The sequence below is a fragment of the Syzygium oleosum genome, unplaced genomic scaffold (assembly GCF_021117445.2).
Source record: "Syzygium oleosum isolate NSW1041296 unplaced genomic scaffold, Sole_v2.1 Sole_v2.27, whole genome shotgun sequence".
NCBI lineage: Eukaryota > Viridiplantae > Streptophyta > Magnoliopsida > Myrtales > Myrtaceae > Syzygium > Syzygium oleosum.
This window is the reverse complement of record NW_026607511.1, coordinates 4,214,346-4,237,245: the sequence shown is the minus strand read 5'-3', so window position 1 is coordinate 4,237,245 and position 22,900 is coordinate 4,214,346. Positions and strand designations below refer to the sequence as shown.

Below are 22,900 nucleotides of genomic sequence, written 5' to 3'. Positions count from 1 at the left end.
TGCACTTTGATGCGATGCGCCTAAGTCCGCCTTCTCACGTGTGAACAGCACCTTTTTTTTATGGCCTTTTTCTCTACTTTTGCTTTTGTAAAGTAAAACACTAAACACCCTCCCCCCGATTTTCAAGACCAACGGATCATCTTCACCCATCAGGCACGGGCACATAACCAATCAGATCAAGTAAGGACACGTGATGCGTGTCTAATAATTAGCTAAAATCCGATATTAAGACATTCCATAATTGGGTTTTTTATTTATTTATAATTCCTTGATTCAGGGTTAAGGAGCAAAAGAAAGGTTGGACCGATGAAACACGTTCCTACGACTTTTCCCATTCTCCCATGTCAAGGAGCAAACGAAAGGTTGGATGGATCAAACACGTTCCTACGACTTTTCCCAAGTGAACTGTCAATAGAAAAGGAAGGAGAAGAAGGATCATTGACTTGACTTGACTTTAACTATCGCACCTTTTCAATTTAATATCATCTTCCAACTACTACTTGTTTACTTTTTTACTAGCTACATACCTTTAGGATTAAACACATACCTAGTTTTGTAAAATTCCAATAATTTTTTAAATAACCATGTGACTATACTAAAACGTTAAAGATCATAATATAATAGCGCGGACTCAGTCATTATTAATTAGTAATTCATTTATTAGTATTCAAGATGCAAAATTCAATTTGCATATCAATATAACAAGTTAAATGCGGGTACAACATGGATCTAGAAGGTACTAGTTTATAATAAATTCTTCTTCACCAATGTAGAGATTTGGCTCTCTTTTATTTATAAGCATTATTTTCAATTTTAATAATAACAGATAATATTTCGACCGCATAAAATGGGACATTACAAATGTATAATTTATAGAGAAGATATATATTATAATTGACAAATAGAAGTAAAGGTGATTATAAATTGTGAAATAGTCCTAATTACATGTACGGTTAATAAGGTTCTTCTTTTGAGAACCGAAAGTCAAGATTTTATATGCGCGGAAATGAATATAGTCGTTGCCCCTTCTAAACGGCCCGGCAATTCAGGGATTGAAAGACAGATTATAGTATAAAGGACACAAGTGATAATGAAGAAAACTAGGGCCCATGGTGTTTCAGCTTCCATTGACTAACTTGATCATCAATAGTTACCTTGCTTGTCATGGCCTTGTAATTTTCTCAACTTGTGTGGATGGCTGAAATGCTTGTGTGATTCCATCTATGTTTTAGGCTGTGTGTCCTTGTCTGTAAGAGAAGGGGGAGGGAGGTTGGCTTATAAACTCCACACGGAAATGCTCACATATGTAGGGAATACTGGAGGTTCAGAAATCAATAAAAAAATATATCGAATATCCTCTGACTGACGTGTTAGACAGGGTCAACCATAATATTAAAAAATTACGTAAAACTTGTGTTTTTCATTTGGATCCAATGTGAATCTTGATATGTGATTGGCATAATATATTAGATCAACCCTGTACAACAACTTCCCCAAGCAGTGTTGATCACATTTCTTTTCTGACGCAATAAAGGGAAGTGCATCAAACGTGGCATCCTATGACATTACCTACTATGTAATATACACAAAGAAGAGAGAAAAGTTGGTCACCCCTCTCTCTCTCTCGCGCGCTCATGAAACTGGAGTTAATTTAACACAGGTCACTGAATAGAGCTTCCCACCATGCATGATGTGGTCGTGAAAATCATACATAATTTGACGGCTAAAAGAGCCTCGCCAACATAAAGCACATGCTGATCTCTCTCTCTCTCTCTTCTTCGAGTTCATGCTTATGCATGTTATTGGCAAAATCATATTCCAAAATGTATAATTTATAGAAAAGATATATATTATAATTGACAAATGAAAGTAAAGTTGATTATAAATTGCGATAGAGATCTACTTACATGTACATGTTGCAGATCGAATTTTCCCATACTCTCGTATCCTTGTGAGTGGAGCTTTGTGGTATCGATGAAGATGTTGGGTGGTATGGGCCTTTCTCATCCCAAAAGTTAGCTCCAAGAGTGAGGTTTTCCCTCACGCTTATAAACCGACCACCAACCTTGGTATCAGAGCCCAGTTGCCAATAAGTCTAGACCCAACAGTCACACGGGAGAGATACGGGTTATCGCAGCTCCGACCTAGGGCTCGATGTGTGAGGGGGAGATTGTTGAGATTGTCCCATATCGGTTGTGGAAGGGGCTGATGGTCGGTTTATAAGTATGAGGGAAAACATCACCCTTTGAGCTAGCTTTTGGGGTGAGAAAAGTCCAATACCATCCAACAGAAGATTGAGCGATACATAAGTAATGATACAACTCATTTGTATGAGCGGCATTAGGGTGTTTGTGTTAGGAGTTCTAAGATAAAACAGTTATAACTCTGAGTAGCTCTGAAAGCGAGTTGACCTCCAGTGCACAAACTGGTGGAGAGATGATGCCGCTCTCCTGATGAGGCCATGGTAGGCTGAAACTGGTTGTTGTGCCGAAGTATTCTTTGTATCTCGCTTAAGGAATTGCATGCCCGAGCTAAAGAGGGCAGGGTACAATCCGATACAAGAATGCTATTCGCTGTACTTTTATTAGGAACAACTATAGAAGGATGGCTGGCCTAGTGTTCTCGGCTCACCATGCGCCGCACAGGCTTTTCTGCGACCAAGAATTTGTTGGGTCGTAGGATTCCTCTGGTAGGTGGGTGATTCAAGGAAAGCTTGTAGTCTACCCAGTCTTATGAGGACGGAGAGTGATTGTTGAGGTTAAGAAGGCCCAGACAAGGTGCGGCTCTCATCTAGCTTCTAAGATGGTAATAGGGGCGTAGGAAGGCACCGAATTGCTCACTGAATAGGGAAAATGCTCCTGGATCAATTGACGAATCTCAAGAGGAGGTCTACTACCACTTTTCTAACAAGGGGAGAAACCTCTATTGATTTGCTAAGATCAGGAGAGGCCTAGTAGGCAAAAGAAGGTGCTGCTAAGAAAGTGCAGTTGCCTTCGGATGCCACACTTGTCCGGAGAGCACAAGTGAGGGAAGCTACAAGTGGAGTTGGGTGGCCTATTTTTTAGGCGAGTCTTGCCATTCATGTAAGTCCCGAAGGAGTAGAATTGATGGTTAAGGAACACAGAAAAGTGACGGAGCAGCCTGCAACACAACGAGAACGTTGCGAAATTGAGTAGGGGAGAATGTCACGAACCGAATTCTCTCATACTCTCGTACCCTTATGAGTGGAGTTTTGTGGTATCGGGGTGAATAGTGAGTGATATAGAAATGATGATACAATTGGGTCGTAGAGGTGGTATCAGGGCATTTGTGCTAGGAGTTCTACGATAGAACGGTTATAACTTTGAGGAGCTCTGAAGGTAGGGTTAGTTTCCCGTGCACAAACTAATAGGAGTTGATGCCACTCTTCTGATGAGGTTATGACAGGCCAAAACCAATTGTTGTGGTGAAGTGTTTTGTGTGTCTTGCTCAAAGGACTGGATGCCCGAGCTAAATTGGGTATGGTACAATCCAATACGAGGATGCTATTCGCCATACTGTTTTTAGGAACAACTATAGAAGGAAGGTTGGCCTGGTGTTTTCGGCTCATTAGGCACTACACAGGCTATTCTGTGGCCAAGAATCTGTCAAGCCATGACATACGGTTAATATTGTTCCGCTTCTGAGTGTTAGAAAGTCAAGATTTTATATACGTGGAAAAGGCTAATGTCAATGCCTCTACTAAACGGTCCAGAAATTTAGGGATTGGAAAGACACAATTGACAATGAACAAAAGTAGGCCCCCGTGGTGTTTCGCATTTCATTGACTGACTTGATCATCGATTATTAACTTGCTTGTCACGGCCTTAAAAATTTCTCAACTTGAGTGGACCACGAAAGATCTATCCTGACTATTCTTGCAGTTGATGACATCATGTCATAGTTTGGAAGATCATATGTTGCCTGCTATTATATATTCGCGAATTTGTATTGAAACAACATCACATGAAAATCGAAAGAGACTCGAGCTGAGAGCGCTTTGCTACAAATCCTCATGGACCTTCCCGATATAGATCGGGTTTTATCCAGGTCAGTCTTATGCTTAATTATGATCATTCTTCTGTTAGGGAGTGTTCTAGCTTTAATAGAAGCTGGCGGGAATGAGACCGATCGACTCGCTTTGCTGGAATTCAAGGCCCACATGACCGATCCTGGCGGGGTTTTGAGCTCATGGAATGACACTAACCACTTTTGCGAGTGGTACGGTGTTACATGTGGCCATAGACACCGAAGAGTCACCATATTGGATCTCAGCTCTGCGAATTTGTACGGGATTGTGCGGCCCCATATTGGTAATATGAGCTTTCTGAGAAAACTCTATTTGGGGAACAACAGTTTCCATTCCAAAATTCCCCCACAATTCGGTCGATTGTTTCGGTTGCAGAAGTTATTCCTTAATAACAACTCGTTCAGTGGACAAATCCCTTCTAATCTCTCCCATTGCTCTGATTTGCTCTATCTTAACTTAGACTTCAACAAGCTCAAAGGAAATTTGCCTGTGGAACTCAGCTCCTTGTCCAAGCTCCAAAAAATTGGACTTATGGCCAACAACTTGATAGGAAACATTCCGCCGTCGTTTGGAAACTTATCCTCTCTTCAACTCTTTGGAACAACAGTAAATAACCTCGGTGGTACGATCCCAGAGACTCTCGGTCGGCTCAGAAATCTAAGGGTCCTTGATCTCGGCTGCAATAAATTTATCGGTGCAATTCCGATCTCAATCTTCAATATATCCACTCTGACAGTCCTTAATATGGAGGAAAACCAATTAGAGGGGAGCTTACCCAGCGACTTAGGCTTCACTCTTCCGAATCTCGAGGTAATCAATTTGAGTGACAACCACCTCACTGGACCCATTCCTGAGTCAATATCCAATGCCTCTAATCTCGTTGAAATCCAATTCTTGTTAAGCAACTTTGCAGGGAAAGTTCCTTCTTTTGCAAAGATGAGAGGACTCTATTGGTTTAATATTGGCGAAAACAACTTAGGAGGTGGGCAATATGCTGATTTGGACTTCCTCTGCTCTTTAACCAATTCCACAAATTTGGAAAAATTGGGTATAGAGAATAATGCTTTTGGAGGATCAGTACCTGCCTGTATCGGTAACCTCTCTATCACCCTTTCGGTGTTTGCATTAGGTTACAATCATATTTCTGAAACATTACCTCACGGAATCGGAAATCTCATCAATTTGGAGATCTTGGGATTGGAGGGCAACAATATCTCGGGAAACATTCCTTCCGAGATTGGAAATCTTAACAAAATGAAGTTTATGGATCTCAGCCAAAATAATTTCTCGGGGCAGATACCAGAATCTATCGGGAATTTAAAGATGTTAACCAAATTGTTCTTGGATGGCAATAATCTCCGGGGCTCAATACCATCGTCTCTAGGAAATTGCGAGAATCTACTTCTCTTAAACATTTCGACCAACGACCTCAGCGGTTACATACCCCTGGGAATTGTGGGTCTCTCATCTTTGTCGATTTATCTTGACTTGTCTCGAAATAGTCTTACTGGTTCCCTTCCAAGAGAAGTTGGAAACTTGAAAAATCTTAACGAACTACGTCTTGACGGGAACAAATTATCTCAACAAATTCCAAGCAGTATTGGTGGTTGTATATCCATGGAACGCCTATATTTGCAGGATAATTTCTTTGAAGGAACCCTACCATCAAATTTGAGTTCCATGAGAGGCCTTCAGGTTTTGAATGTTTCCAATAACCAATTGTCCGGTCAAATCCCGGAATTTTTAGAGTCACTGAATCTGACAAATTTGAGCCTATCATATAACGATTTCGAGGGCGCATTGCCTACAGGAGGAGTTTTTAGAAGTGTTATTTCAACTTCAGTTGTTGGAAACAAGAAGCTATGCGGGGGTCTGCCAAATTTTCAACTACCGAAATGCAATTACGTAGAGTCAAAACGGATGAGAATAAGCAGAACTGCAAAAGTTCTTATATCCACAATCTCTGCTCTTATAGGAGTATCCTGCATGCTCTCTTTGTTATACTTCTTCCGGTTTAGACACAATAAGAAAGCATTAGCTTCAAGCTCTTCTGAAGATGGACTTTTGCATGTTTCTTATAATAGTCTATTGAAAGCGACAAGTGGATTCTCCTCCACCAATCTACTCGGCATGGGCAGTTTTGGGTCTGTGTATAGAGGGCTTCTTGATCAGACTCAATCGATCGTGGCCATCAAGATTCTCGACCTTACACGTCACGGAGCTGCCAAGAGCTTCATGGTTGAGTGTGGGGCCTTGAGAAGAATCCGACACCGTAATCTCGTGAAGGTACTCACTGCATGTTCTGGGTTTGATTTTAAAGGAAATGATTTCAAGGCACTAGTCTATGAATTCATGTCGAACGGAGGCTTGGATGAATGGTTGCACCCAAGTGCATCGCAATATACGGAGAGACGCAAATTGAGTCTACTTGAGAGAGTGAATATTACCATCGATGTTGCTTGTGCACTAGATTATCTCCATCATCATTGTGAAACGCCCATAGTTCATAGTGATCTAAAGCCAAGCAATATCCTTCTTGACAATGAAATGACTGGACATGTAAGCGATTTCGGACTTGCCAGGTTCCTCCCGGAAGCCACGCACAAGTTACTGGCCGATCAATCCAGCTCTATCGGAGTAAAAGGATCTTTTGGCTACGTAGCTCCTGGTAATGATGCATAAGTTGGGTCTTTAAATTTATTCCTTTATATAGAACACGCAACAATAGACCGATCCTTTAACAAAAAGGCACATGAAACATCATCGACACAATATTTAAATCTCAATTATTCACTATGCATCACTATGTGCTGTTGACTGTTCTAGAGTACGGCGCGGGAAGTGCGGTATCCACAGAAGGCGATGTGTACAGCTTCGGAGTCCTCGTTTTGGAGATGTTCACAGGCAAGAGGCCAACCGATGACATGTTTACAAATGGGCTGGACCTTCATTGCTTTGCAACAGCAGCTCTGGCAGACCGCGTGGAAAAGCTAATCGATCCCGTTCTGCTTCAAGAAAATGAAGAGTCCGAGAAGAGACGAACCGTCGCTCCGGAGGGCAAGAACAAAAGCTGGTTTAGTACTCAGGAGTGTTTGGTTTTGATCATCGAAATCGGAGTCATTTGCTCTTCTGAGTCTCCAAGGGAACGAATGGACATCGGCGATGCAGTGATTAAACTCCAAGGAATCAGGAAGAAACTTCTTGAGTTCATTGCCATTGCCTAGTTAATGTCGAATCTGAACATCATGTGGAGTCATTTGGTCTTTATGGTCATTGCCTTGTCTTGTATTGCATATGGAATTATGCCATTTACAGAATTTGAATCTGGCAAAAGCAAAAGCATAAGGAGACTAGTGACTAAGCAATCCAAGATGGTTATGTTGTCTCAAGCAAAATATCACTGTCCTTCAGCATTATGAGAAATAAATGTACTTTGTTTTGGCTTTGGCCCAAAAATATAGAAACGGTAACCTGCTTGAGTGTTGCACCAAGAAAGTGTAATAAAAAAAATCACTAAAGTAAGCTCCTAATATAAGTACCTCCAGACATCTGGTAATATACACTTGGCCTGTTTATTTTGGCTTTTAAAGCAAAAAAAAAAATACTAATTGATCCTCAAAAAATTTAAATAATGTTGAAATTTTTAAAAATAGTGAAGAGTAATATGTGATTATATGTATCAATGTTTCTACATTTATTGTTTACATTGATAGCCGGAGCTGAGAGAATGTTTGCTCATGTACTTGCCACACTCTTAACTTTACCTCTATCATTGTCACGTGGAAAGTCAGGTGGCATAATTGCGCCACAAGGCCCATATTCGTCTACTTTGCATCAGTTTAGTAATTTGTTATCCTCAAACATTTAGAACTTATAAAATTTAAATTTAAACTTAAGAATGGATAAAAGAAAGTATAATATTTTAAGTGTATTCGACCAACAAAGTAGATAAAGATAAAAATAAATATTTGAAAGAAATTTTGATTATCGTTTCAAAATATTTCTCTTCTTTCTAATTATCTAGTTGACTGTAAATTTGAAAAATAAAATAAAGATGAAGTATCTTTAAATATATAATTAACTTGTTAAGTTTGAAATTAATTCCAAGAGAGATATATCATATTAAATGAATAATACTCATAATTCTGAAGTTACGTGGATAAATACATTGATTGTCCAGTTAATTAAAAATCATATTGAAGTAATGTGAAGAATAACTTACTTTATTACTGGAATAATTTTCACTTAATATTCACTCAATTTAAATTCAACATATCATTTGAAGCAATTTGTTTAAAAATAACTAAAAATGAAACGAAAATGACAATATCTTTTTCCCAAAATCCACTTAATTTGAAATTGAGATATTTTTAGAAGAAAACGAAATAGAGATGAATTCATGAGTTCTGATTTATTAGTTTATTATTTGACCAGGGGTCAAATACATACCTTAAATTGACATTTATCCAAGTGAAAATTGAAATAGTTTTAAATATTTTTTTATTAATAAAAACTCAAATTATGGATTGTAAATCTTAAATTTACCGGTTCGAGTACGGGGATAAAAGCTACTCTCCTCTTTATAAATATGCTACTCTCCATTTATTCCAATAACCTAAGAAATGGAGCCATACCTTCAAGTTTACGGAATTTCTCCTTCAAGTTCATTAGGACTGCGAGGATTTGAAATTCGTGACGATTGATTTGAGATTAAGCCATCATGGCCCTCAAATCAGGTCCAATTTATTATGGTCGTCGTAGAGCTCTCCCCCTAGAAGTGGCCATCCATTCCTCATATTTGCACTAGTGCCTCCTCAAGTTCCCGTAACACTTGGTGATTCGCCTACTAAGTCAGCATTACATAAATTTCAAATGACGTGTTCGTACCATTGACATCGATCTCGAGCTAGAATATCTACTCTAGGGGTTCTTCGGGGATAGGAGTATCATCCGTCGTCCGTAACATTTTCACCACGACTCCCTTCCGGCATTTGGCTTGCCAATCCCTCCCGATCGTGGGTCCTTCTGTGTTGTCGTCATTGATTTCAGGTGGTTCCACGGGCAGAGCTGGCACAGAGACACCAAAATTGGGCCAAGAAAAGTCACGGGGCTCACTAGACAATTCGCAAGACTTTCGAATGGTTTGCGAAAAAAGTTGCGCAACATTGTTGTTCTAGTTGTTGTTGTTGTTGTTGTTGTTGACTTCGTCCTGCGTTTCAGTGAGTATAGCGTTATAGAAATGATGCAACGAGAAAGGAAAAAAATTGAAATTGATGGGAAGTGATGTGTGACTGAAACTTGCAAGACTCAAGAATTACATACACAATTCAGAAGCACGCTCACGCACACAGTGCATTCACGGCAGACCACGTCCTCCTCTTACTCTCTCGAAAACCCATCCTTTTTGGCTACCTCCCTCTTCTATCTCTATGTGTTTTCCACCTTTTAAAACCTCTCTCTGTTCTTTATACCACCACCGAATGTGGTTTTTTCTTTTCCTTCTCTCATGTTCCCATGGAGACTCAAACCATAAAATTGAGGTCGCGAATAGATATAGCGTGAAATAGAAAAACAAAATTAATAAATATCATAATGAAATCTACTTTGTTACCCGTGACCTCTTTCTTTGCATCAGAGAAGACCAAGATGACTTCGTGGTGACAGCGAGGCGTACATGAAATTCAGCGACGGGACGGTGACGCAAACCTGTAGCAACTTCGAGCACACTACGGCGACAGTAGTGATGGGTGGACGACCTGGCGATGATCACGACCTGAACTGACACCGATGACATTGATCCCGGCGAAGTGTCAGCACCATACTGGGCGATCCGGCGATCCGGCGAACGGCACCCACAAATGCGGTCGTGTGCGGTGATGCTGAAGCGATTGGATCGGTGGGGTCTTGTGCATCCTACTCTCGCGTTTGGCGTCAGTGGACTCACCGAAACCCCGCAAAATTATGAAAGCAAAGACAAGGTAGAAATAGCCACGAGCAGAGAACTATCGAAAGCGGATTAACTTGAAGAGGATCATCACCCGGGTGCAAGAACCGAGAGCCTCCCTGTTTTTCCCAGCGCCTCTCTTTTGTCCTGGCCGAGTGTCTTCGACGGCAACCATCATGTATGGCAGTGGCAAAAGTTTCATCATATCTCCTTGCGTCCTGTCAAATTTCTGTTTCTTCATTTGTTCTCTTAGTGTTGCTTCATTACTTAATTCTAAACCTGTATTATTTATTGTCGCTATTAAGTCTCCATAGTTCAATAACTTGTAGGGAATAACTCCTTTAGGTTCTTGTTTTAGCTTATGTAGCACCCACACCGACACTCGACACATGACACGACACAATATGACACGCGACACATCAATTCTCAAAAAATGGAGAATTTCGATACGTTGAGATACTTTGTATATTAAATATATATTTTTATATATACATGATAAATTATTATTTTTAAATTTGATTTAAATCCATAAATAAATAATAATAAAAAGCCTAGAATTTACTTCGTGTCTTAGAAAAATAAATAACAAAAAAATAATGGCGCACGCCGGGAGGGAGAGGAGTAGGAGCCGTCTGCTAGAGGGGTTCTTGGTCCATGAAATGGAGGAGGATGATGGTGGGTTTAGGGTATGAGGGTGGGGATTCGGGGGTTTGGAGCTTGGAGGATGCAAAGGAAGAAGATGAGAAATGGTGAGGAAATAGACGCAATCAGTGTTCCTCTTCAAGGCCTCCTCCTCGGCCGACATTGTTGGTTTGAATGAAGAAGAGAAATCGCGAATCGAGAGGGGGAGGGAGTACAGCAGCAAATGAAGGGACTGTGAAGATGAGAACAAAAAACTAGGGTTTTCTTTCACCCTTTTCTTTTTTTTTTCTTTTTTTTTATAAATTTACATTTTGACCCCTAAATTTTTGAATATTTATAAAATTGACCCCGTGCGTGTTGGCAGCATGTCGGGCACATTAACCGCATGTCGGATTTTCGACACCTGTTGACCGTGTGTCGGAGCGTGTTGGACACATGTTGCGTGTCAGACACCGACACGTTAACTTCCTGCACGTGTCCGTGCTACATAGGTTTTAGCCTTTTCTCCAGATAAATAAGGGAATCTTGACATAAACTTTTCCTTCCATAGGATACTATCACAATCTTCTCTTTACATGATTCTACTCATACAGGTATATTTATACCATTCAATATTTATCATCGTTTTGCATTTCATATTTTGAAATAGTTCTCCATCCCTTCCTCTGGTAGCCGCTGTATCTCCTACGAAATGTTTAAAAATTGTGAATATTAGGGTGAACCACATCTGACTAATTTTGAACAAGCTGCATTTCATTCCAACATAAAATAGGTTAGTTTAGTAGCACTAACAATACTATTTCTAGTGCTTTCTAACAAATAATCACCATACTATGTCCATAAGCTCTGTTGTTACTGCCACACATGATTGCTTATCATTATTATTTGTTTTCTTTAGAGCACAAGCATGCATTACCATTCCATTTTGTAAACCTACTACCATGGTCTCAGACATGCCCTCAAAATAGAGGTGGCCACGGTTCGGAACCGACCGGTTCCGGTTCGGAACCGGCGGTTCCGGTTCGTGGCCAAGCGTGAACCGGAATCGTAACCGCCTCTGGCGGTTCCGGTTCCGGTTCCGGGTCGGAACCGTACGGTTCAGGGCCGGTTCCTATTTTTTTCTGTTTTTTTTCCTTTTCCTTTTCTTTTTTTTTCTTCCCCGGCCGGCCATAGCCGGGGCCGGCGCGGAGGTCGCCGGCCTCTAGGCGAGGCGGCCCTCGCCGGCGCCGGGCGAGGCCGGCCCTCGCCCGGGCTGGGCGAGGCCGGCCGGCCTCGCCCGACGCCGGCGAGGTCGAGCCTCGCCGCCTGCAGGCGAGGCCGAGCCTTGTCGGCGTCGGGCGAGGCCGGCCTCGCCCGATCCCGGGCGAGGGCTGGCCTCGCCGACGCCGGCGAGGTCGAGCCTCGCCGGTTGTAGGCGAGGGCCGCCCTCGCCCAACGCCGGCGAGGCCCCTCGCCCGACGCCGGCGACCCTCCGCGCCGGCCCCGGCCGCGGAGGAAGAAAAAAAAAATATAAATTATAATTTTAAAAAACAGAAACAAGGAAAAAAGACAAAAGAGAAAAAGGAAAAACATAAAAGGAAAAGGAAAAGAAAAAGAAGAAAAACAGAAAAGGAAAAACAGAAATGAAAATAAAATAAAATTAAAAAAATACTATTCTTGTGATAGAACATTATTCAATATAAATTGTGATTAAAATGTAAATTGTACTCAAATTTGGGGACAAAAAGACAAGAGAGAAAGAGAGGGTTTCAACTTAATAAATTATTATTAAGCACATTACAATTCGTTACAACGATCTTAAAAAAAAAGGAGTACAATATATATACCCTAAAATTATCCCAAAACCTAAGCATTCCGTGCGCAGGGGACCAGAGGTCACATATCGTCGGATTATATTTCGGTTTCCCTAAGCTCACGTGGGCGTACCCGGTATGAGAAACAAGAGTTCCCGAAATATTTGCCAACTCCAATAGTTCTTTTACCCTCAATCGTCACTACCCATTCCAGTACCGATAGTGGTAGCGGTAGTATCTCCGTCGTTAAAGAATTCGGATTCATTATTCCGATCTATCTCTTGTTGCCGGTATTGAGCCTTCGTCCAATCAGCAACACAAGCTTGCATCTCCACTGATTCTGGATATAATCTTGAACGATGTTCGTTCAAAATATTACCTCCGGCACTGAATGCTTGTTCGACCGCAACTGTAGAACAAGGGGTTGAAAAAATCTGTTTTGCAATAAGAGAAAGGATTGGGTATTGGCTTGCGTGCCTCTTCCACCAATCCAAAATAAAAAAATCTGTACCACCTTCGGCTTCAGTAAACTCAAATAAAATGGTTAGATAACTCTCTAATTCAGAAATATTTCCTATTACTCCCTTTTGGTTTTTTTGTCTATGTAATAAAAGTTGGTACCCTCTACTAATTTTACCTGTACTGTCATTTTGTATCTCCGTAGATTGAGAAGATCTAATATCACCTAAATTATATTTAGTATAAAATTCATTATATAATTCTATTACTACGTTTTTAACCTCACGTACTATGGTTGTAACATTTGTCACATCATAATGTAAACATTGATAATACGCACGCAAAAAATCATTTAAGCCATCCAATTTGCAACGCGGATCAAAAACACAAGCAACTAAATAAATCATGGGAATTTCACTATAATAATGAAGCCATTTCATTTTCATTGCAACTACAGTAGGTTGTAATTCAACATCATTTTCATATTCATCAAAAGTTCCGACAATATTAGTACACTCTACTAAAAATAAATGTGTAGTAGGATAATAAATACCAGACAAAGTATAAGTTGCATCATTAAAAACCTTTAAAAGATCTAAAATTTTTTGGCAAATATGCCACTCTTGTGGGTATAAATTAATCTCAGGTATATTATTAGAAATGAATGCACATAATAAATCTTTATATGCTAAAGATTCACTAAGCAAGTGGAAAGTAGAATTCCAACGAGTTGGAACATCTCTTGGAAATCTTTTTGGCTTTTTGCCATTATCTCTACAAAATCTACCCCATTCTTTCATTTTTTTGGGATGTTTCCATAAAAATTGAATCGCCGTTTTTATTGGTTGAAGAAAAATATCAAGAGTTTTCAAACCATCTTGTACACATAAATTTAAAACATGACAAGCACATCTAATGTGAAAATTTTTTCCACCAAAAGCGGGTTTACAAATATTTTCTAACTCGGCAATTGAAGCGGTATTTGCTGCGGCATTATCAAAACCAATTGAAAAAATTTTGTTAAGCAAATAATATTCTTCTAAAACTTGCCTAATTAGTCTATAAATATTATTTGCCGTATGATGATCATCGAAAACTCTAAATGCAATAACTCTTTTTTGAATAGTCCACTCGTCATCTATCCAATGACATGTTATGCCCATGTAAGAATGATTTTGCCAATGATCACTCCAAATATCACTACCTATATGCACGCATCCATTAAATTGCATAAAAAAGTTTTGTAAATCATTTTTTCCATTTTTGTAAAGATCTTTAATTACTCGTTTAGTTGTATTTCTAGAAACACGTTTTGCTTGTGGAGCACATGCTTTTTGTACAAATTCATTAAAACCAAATCTTTCTCCAAAATTAAATGCTAAATGCTCAACGGAAATAAATTTGCCTAATTCTTCCTTATAAGTTTTTTCATTAAAACGAAATAAAGGGGAAGTGTTAGGATTGACGTACCCAGAAATTTATTGTTGCCCGATATCGATTCCCGTTTCAGTTGGATGTTTGCTCATAAGATGTCGTTTAAATGTTCCATATCCTTGTCTACCTGTATATTTATATATTTTTCCACAATATTTACAAATTATATCATACATTTTTTGACCGATATCAAACCTTTCCATTTTCGTGAAGTGATTCCAAATGTCGGATGTAAATTCCCGTTCCGCTTCCTTTGTTGTAGATATTTCAGCAGGAGGATGAAAACTTTCTTGCGTCGGGACGCGCTCCACATCGTGAAAAATGTTGATTTCATCATCTTGAAAATCTGCATATTCACGAGGATCAAAAGAATGATGGGATTCCGTTGCGATATTCTTACCTTTGCCAGTTGGCACTCGACTTCCACTTGCCATTTTTCGAATGGATTGAGAGAATTGAGCGGATTAATTGGGAGAATTAAGAAAGAATTGCGTGGATTGAGAAAATTGAGAGAATTTCAGAGAATTTGAGAGAATTTCGAGTATTGAGAAAATTTGAGACTTGAGAGAAGAGAATTGGAGAGAATTTGAGAGAATTGTGTGTGTATTGTGAGAATTTGAGAGAATTTATAGGAAAAAAATAGAAGAAAATTTAGAATTTTAAAAAAATAAAACATAACCGTTGCAAAATTGCAACGGTTATGTGTTTTTTTAATTTTATTTTATTATAAAAAAGCCCGTTGGGGCGTAGCCGTTGCCCCAACGGGCCGCACGCCGCAGTCGCAAGGTGCTGCGGCGCAGCAGGGCCTGCACGTCTGCAGGCCCTGTTGCAAATAAATCTATTTTTTTTTTTTTGGGCCGTTGGCCCGTTCTCCCGCGGTGCCGCAGGTGCGGGCTGCAAGGCTGCGCACCGCAGCCGTGGCTGTAGCTTGCACCTCGCAGTTTTTTTTTTTTTTTTTGTGCAGAACCGGCCCAGAACCGCGGTTCAAATTTTTCTGGAACCGGAACCGGGACCATATGCCACGGGCCGGTTCCGGTTCCAAACCGCAGGCCCGGGTTTGACCGGGCCGGTTCCGGCCCGGTTCCGGGCCAAAACCGGCCCGTGGCCACCTCTACCTCAACATCTCATTATCTGGGATTACAGGTTTTTAGGTCTTCCGGAATTTCTTTTGAAGAAATTCTTATGTGATTGTCCTTAATCTAAAGTGAAAATAATGACCTATTTTTGGCTAAAAAAATAATAATTAGAAATTATTATGGGGTTCACTCATTCAAGAATTTGTTGCTCACAACGTGCTATTATTCTTACAGTGGTCCAAAAGCTGTTATGCTAGCAAATCCCTTTTTCTATCTTTCATTTTCTAATTTCTCATCTCTTGTCAATACATTGACATGTTTTTTTTTTACCCTTGTCTATGGTGAGTTTTCCTAGTCTGCTGATTAATTTTTCCATCATATCATCTAATTTTGTTCCTAACTTGGACTCTGGTTCTCTTGTTGGTACCTTAATAATGTGTGTTTCCAGTTTCTTTTCTTCTGGCCTCTTCCCTAATTCTATTAAGTTGTTTATCTAATGATTGCAAGATTAATATAATTATTTTGTTCTAGTACTGCATTCACTTCTTCTGAAGTAGTAGGTTTACTCCATTCTTCTTTCTCGCCAGTTACTTTATATGGTGGTGCTTTGGTGTTTTCTCTATCAATTCAACCACAGGAGGATAGATTGATCTGTGAGGTTTTCCATTTAACGCAGTATAAGTTGTACATTGATCTTCTATGTTATTTATGTTTCCTCATTTAATTCGAGGTAGAAACCAATCAATTTTTTTTTTACTTTCCTTTTGTTTTCTGCATTTCTGCATACTATTGTTCTTGGAAGACCTTTCTTTCTTCTTGAGTGTATGTTTCTGCAAATCTTTTTTTTTCCCTCATTCTTTTCCGAAAAGAAATCTTCTTTTAAACTTTTGTAATTTCTTTTAAAAGGAAGTGTTGATACATTTATTTGGGAATCTGAAAATGTAGGCAAGGCTTGGAGGTATCCTACCTTTGATAGGAGGGAGAATTGCACAATCAGCCGTCAACCTATTATACAGATTTAAATTCAGTTATAAATCTTCCAATTGAATCAATGTAATTGTAATGACTCGGTCCTGCGAGGGTGGGGAGTGATCGTTAGGGCCAGAGGGCCTGGACGAGGTGTGGCTCCTAGCAAGCTTCGAGAATGGTGAAGGGGACAGGAATGAACCGAATCCCACATCACTTGGGTGTGGTAAGGTGAAGTGCCATATATGTGATGGCATTTGTCCTAACTTGTAATGAGGCCTTTTACAAAACCGTGTAGGCTCCGGCCAAAAGCAGACAATATCGTTATGAGTGGGCTCTGGGCGTCACAGTGATATCAGAGCCAAGCCTAGCTGGAAGAGTGTGGTTTGGGGACGAACCTAGCAGAAACTGTTGGGCTTGTAACGACCCGGTCCTACGAGGGCGGGAAGTGGTTGCTAGGGCCATAAGGCCTAGACAAGATGTGGACTGAATCCCATATCACCAGGGTGTGATGAGGTGAAGTACCATATATATGATGGCACTTGTCCTAACTTGTATTGAGGTTTTTTCTCAAAAACATGCGGGGCTCCGGCCCAAAGCGGGCATTTTTAGTTTTTTTTTTCTCTTTTTTCGTCTGTTCTGGTCAGTGTTCATCTACAATTCTAGTTACTGATCACTCAATTTCCTGCTTAAAGTAGCGAAAGCGGAGGCGGCGTGATTTGTCAGAATTGGGGATAAATGCACAATCACACCGCAACGCCACACCTTCCCTATCTCTCACCTCTGTTCGTCTCCTTCTCTTTCTCTCTCCAAGATCTATTTTTAGATTTGTGCCGAAGGAGGTCCATGTCCCTGAACTAAAGTCATAGACACCGATGGTGGCTTCAAGCGCATGAAGGTGACGAGCGATGGACAATGCAGAGGTTCAAGATGATGAATGTCACGCCCCGTACCCTACGAACACGTAACATCCCGCCGCGGTCGATAAGAATGCGACTCCCAGGATTTGTCGCCGACCCGAAACCCTCGAAATAAGAGAACACACGCGGAAGCCAAACGAACACTCCGTTCAACAAACATTCAAACGGGATAATAGAGAGAGAAATTAAACAAACTAACAAACCATTTTATAACTTCAACTTCACTTATAGCAGTAACATGTACAAGCCTTTCTAAAGGCCACAAACCCAAACCACACATGCTCAAAAAGGGATGGGGTGGTCGATCTACTCTACTACTCTATTCACAACCAACTCCAAAAGATGGGAATCCCTGGTCCTATCAAAAACCTCCACGGCATCATGGTAGTGCTTCTGGCGAAGCCGGATCAGATACATCGCTATAGGAGCCGGGCGGTAAAGGCGCCAACTCCGGCTCTAAATCATTGGTCACCATCGGTGCTGGCTCGGGATCAACCACTGTTCCGTCAGGGGGATCAATCTCCATAAGATCCCACAATCCTAAAACATCATCCGGGGGAATATCAAATCCCCGGAGAGGATCAAACTTCTGAGCTCCATCTCGCACGTACCACGCCATATACCTATGAGCCGTCAAGTACCGCTCTCCGTCATCCACCCAAACTGTACACTCATACTTCTCATATCCAGCAGGGTACTTAGTCACCCAATGCTCCATTTTCGTCGGTACCCCGAAACGCAGTGGAGGCTCAGTTATGGTCAAGGTCGAGGGACTGAAATGTTTAACAACGGAGAATGAGATATAATCTCAATAAGTAAACTACCTATATCTCGACTAGGGCAATACGTACCTCCGACACCTAATTATGCAATTCTAACCAATAGGGTAAGTACCTATAAATCGAACAATAGTACCACATGCCAAGCAGAGTTCTCGAATCGCATAACAACCATGACATGCTATCACATGCGTAACGGCAATAATAATAATCCAGACAATCCAAACATACTCAATCATTCACACGAGTCTTGATTATAAGATGAAATCACTTCGGCCCGTCCCATACCGTGCCTCACGATTTTATCCCATAATCAAGCACAAACATGCCGTATGCACATAACACTCGAAAATTGTCCAGATTATTAACGACCCACCATAGGTCACACCGAACTCCCGCCGGTCTTCTAGCATAGCCAGGCATCACCCCATTACTTTGGGCGTGGCAACGTCCGGGATCGAACCCCCCCGACAAGTAGGGTACTGGACGACATTCCATTTAGGAGCATCGATTCGGCCTCTACCGCGATCGGCAATGTCTGGGATCGAACCCTCCCGACAAGTCGGGTACCAGACAGCATCCGAGCCTTAGCCGGGCATCGTCTGGAACTCGTCTTGGACGGAACTCATCATGACCACACACGTAAACAACCACGCATTGCCAATTTTAATCTTCTTTAATTAGCCAATGCAAGTGTGTATGACGTGCAATTTACTATAATTAAATATGCCATGAATCACACTCGTTTTTCGTATCAAACGTCAATTTCAACATACGATCTTCTCTCTAGACCGCGAAATCACCATTCCAACCACATGATTGAGCCATAGTCCATTACTCAGCCATGATTAAATAAATTAACCACTCGATCACACAATTTAACCATGTGATCGGCATTAAACAATCAATTCGCCACACGATCGACGTTAAGCCTCTAATCGGCACATAGTCGACTAATTAGCCATGCGATTGTCGATCAAAACCACACGATCAACCTCAAATCCCAAATCAGCCACATGATGAAGGTCTTATCACATCTTAATTTAATCTAAACCGTACGATTAAAATCTAGAGCATAATCAAGGTAATTAAGCCATTAAATTACCATTAATCAATCCAAAATCAATGGGGGCCTTATAATCAATAACCAAGTCACCCAATTCAGCCCCTAACATATAATTTCTGCAGCCACAAGATTAACCCACGAATTTTAATTAAAACACCCATAATTAGCCAAATTAAGCATAATTAACCCCATTAATCATATGCACAAGCCCAAATTACAAAACCTACCTATCTTAACATTCAAATCAGTCCTATAATCATCAATTTCAGCCACCAAAATTTCCTCAAATCAGCCTCCACCATAACCCCTAAAATAACCCCTAAATTACCCTAATAACTCCTAAACACTATCCATTGGTAACCTACTAACCTAATCAAGGTTTAGGGAGTTACTTACCACTAATTTAAGCCAAATATTAGGCCTAATCAGCAGCAGCAAGTCCCGGCCAAGCCTAGGATCTCCGGCGAACGGTGGCGGCCCAAACGGCGATCCGGCGGCGGCGATTGTTCCGGCGGCTGTTCCGGCGTGGACGGCGGCTCACGGTGGCCCAAGGGTGGCGGCCTGAGGTGTCACGGTGGTGGACGGCGGTGGGGGTGAGTCTCGGCCAAGGGGAAGAGGAGAGAGAGAGAGCAAGAGAGAAAATGAGGAGAGAGAGTAGGCTGATCTAAACTATCCAAATTGGAGGGCTAGGATTGATCCTTGATGCCCAAGTATTGATCCAATGGCCATAATTTCTTCTTTGACTAAAGGCTTCTAGAAGGATATTATTGAAATTGACTAAAAAGGCAAGGGTAAAATGGTCCAAGGGGATTTTCGGTCAAGGGGGTGAGGGGAAAATGAACATTATGTCCTTCCACTCCCCAAATAAACTTTAGAAAGTCCAAGGGTAAAATCGTCTTTTTCAATTTTCCAGGCCAATTTCCATTTTTTTGTAAATTTCTGGGCAAACCGAAAAATAAGCGAATTTAACGTGGCGTCGTCCAAAATAAAAATTTTGATATTTTTGAAGTTCGATACCCAAGTTCGGATTCCAATTCGTGGCCAAAATCGATCAAACGTGACTTTCATGTATCTCAAACTAACGGACGGCTTTTATGGTTTACGCGTGTCGACCCGTGGTTGATTTGATATCGATCCACGTTTAAGTTTATTCGGGCCATGGCGACTTCGGTTGTCATGTGATCACGAGGGTCAATCACTAGTTCCAAATGACACGATCATTAGAAATTGATTTTTGAAACGTTCGGAATGCATACAACGATTAAACGGAATCACCCGTGACTCAATTGTATAACATTGTCCAATTGTTCTATAATCATTCTTGGATCGGCCTATAATGGTCCAAAATATCCCCTCTTCAATCCTTATTGTCGAAATGTCAATCTAGGTTCGAGTTCTCGGGTCGTGCGTACCGAAATCCTAATTAGCCATTCCCTAACGGTTAGTATTCTCAATAATGGCCAATTCCGAGCGAGATATAACAGAAAGTGTATTGATGATAATATCACTTCATAAATCTTGAAAGTGGGTCGAAATTCAGAATGTCACAATGAATGTAGGAAAATCCAGAGGTTGAAGACCATCCACAAAAAAGAATGAAAGAAAAGACAAAAGAATAGAAAAAATCAGAAGAAGACGGTGTTGTCTCATCCACGTTAGATCGCCGACCACGACACATAGGATGGCCGGCGATGATTGAACTGCCATGTTAGAAAATTCAGGCGAGACTTGACCAAGAAGACCTAATTGCGTTTTCACTTAAAATTGTAAGACTACATTAGTGCAATTGAAAGGTTTATGATTGAATTTAAATTGGGGCAATGGGTTTAGGATTGATTGTATAGTTATCCTTTTGATAGGATGAATATTTGTTGATTCCTTTTTCTAGCAGTATAGGATCAATATAAATGGGATGTATTACTTGGTCTTCAATTTCTCTGATTCTATAAAATTTTACTGTTGTAAATGATTGAAAATTCTCTTTCTATCACTGAGATTGTCTTTTCAACAGTCTTAATTGCATAATCTCTGCTAAATTGAAAGGTTCCTCTTTTCTGGTATATATGATTTACATCTATCTGTGGTATATTCAAATTTTCAGTACTTTTCTCAAAATCTTTTATTATCATTTTGTCAGAATTCTTAGACTTATATTGCCTATTCTTCATATCTTTCCTAGAACTAGAACCTGACCATGAATTAACTACTCCTACCATTAAGCAAATTTCTAATTAATACTAGTCTTGGATCATTTGTATCTATCAATGATCAATACCTTTGTCTGCGTTAACTCAACTTTCTTAATCATACGGATTTACACAGGTTACTCGACTAATGCTATTCATCGTTTGTTTATAGTTGTTGCATTTAATCATTGGACATTTTATATTTTCTAAGATATAGGACAAAAAAAGAAAGAATTGGAAAACTAGGTCCTTTTTAAAGAAATCTAGCCCTGTTGGCAATTCTGTAAAATAAAGGGCCAAAAGATAATAAAAAAGATATGTTATTTTTTCATAAATTCCGACGGCAGGCTACGAATGGGACAATGGTGCTAGTTTGAGGGCTTTTATGTATTTCTTTGAAAGTTGGATATAAACGGGTCTACGTGTCCGAGTCTGAGCTTTTCTCTGTACCTATGCCATTTGAAATTTCATGGAGCACCGTCACAACAATTGGACTATATTATCATAACATTGTAATCACAGAAAATATATGTAATACAACAGACAAATGGAAGAAAAGTTGATGGTCGGACTTTTCAATGAAATGCACTAGCTTAAATTGTGAATTAGACCTACATACACGTACGGTTAAACATCGAATATAAATGCTTGTTTCTTGTGAATTAGACGGCTGCACCACTTGGGCCAAAACAATGTCGATAAGCCCATCATCAGTCCAAGAAATATGTGAAGAGAATATTCTAAAGCAGCAGCGGTCTATTCAAAAGCTTAATTTTAATATTTTCTAATTGTTAAAAGTACGGTGCATGCAAACTCTATAATACACTCATAGCCAAAGATTCAGAACTCTATAAAATCGTGAATTTTCTCTTATTCCCATTTATAAAACTCGAGCTGAGAGCGTTTTGTTATGGATTCTCATGGACCTTCCCTATAGAGATCGGGTTTTATTCGGCTCACTCTCATGCTTAACTACCATCATTTTTGTGTTAAGTGTCCAAGCTTTAGCAGAAAGTGGCGGGGACGAGATTGATCGGCTCGCTTTACTGGCATTCAAGGCCTGAATAGCTAATCCTGGCAGGGTTTTGAGCTCATGGAATGATTCTAGTCACTTCTACGAGTGGTATAGTGTCACATGCTGTCGTAGACTCTGAAGAGTCACCATACTAGACCTCCACTCCGAGAACTTGTTCGGTGTTGTGCCGCCCCATATTGATAATTTGAGTTTTATGAGGGAAATTCATCTGCAGAACAACAGTTTCCACTCCGAAATTCCCCCTTAATTTTGCCGCTTGTTTTGGTTGCATAAGTTGATACTTAATAACAACTCATTCAGTGGACAAATCCCTTCAAGTCTCTCCCATTGCTCTAATTTGCTCATTCTTAAATTAGGCCGCAACAGTCTTGAAGGAAATTTGCCTACAGAACTCGGCTCCTTGTCCAAGCTTCAAGTACTTATATTTCAAGGCAATAGCTTGATGGGAAACATTCCACCATCGTTGGGAAACTTATCCTCCCTTAAAGTATTCACAACAACGTCAAATTACCTCAATGGTACAATCCCAAAGACTCTCAGCCAGCTGAGAA

At 40.3% G+C, this 22,900-nt stretch overlaps 1 protein-coding gene across 1 annotated transcript in view; it reads left to right on the top strand.

Moving 5' to 3' along the window:
* LOC115691434 (probable LRR receptor-like serine/threonine-protein kinase At3g47570) overlaps positions 1 to 7,272 on the top strand; it is an 82,031-nt gene extending 74,759 nt beyond the window's left edge. The window contains exon 2 of the mRNA XM_056303314.1: positions 6,875 to 7,272. Coding sequence (XP_056159289.1) covers positions 6,875 to 7,272 — 398 coding nt within the window. The remainder of the gene's footprint in view (positions 1 to 6,874) is intronic.
* The last annotated feature ends 15,628 nt before the right edge of the window (positions 7,273 to 22,900 follow it).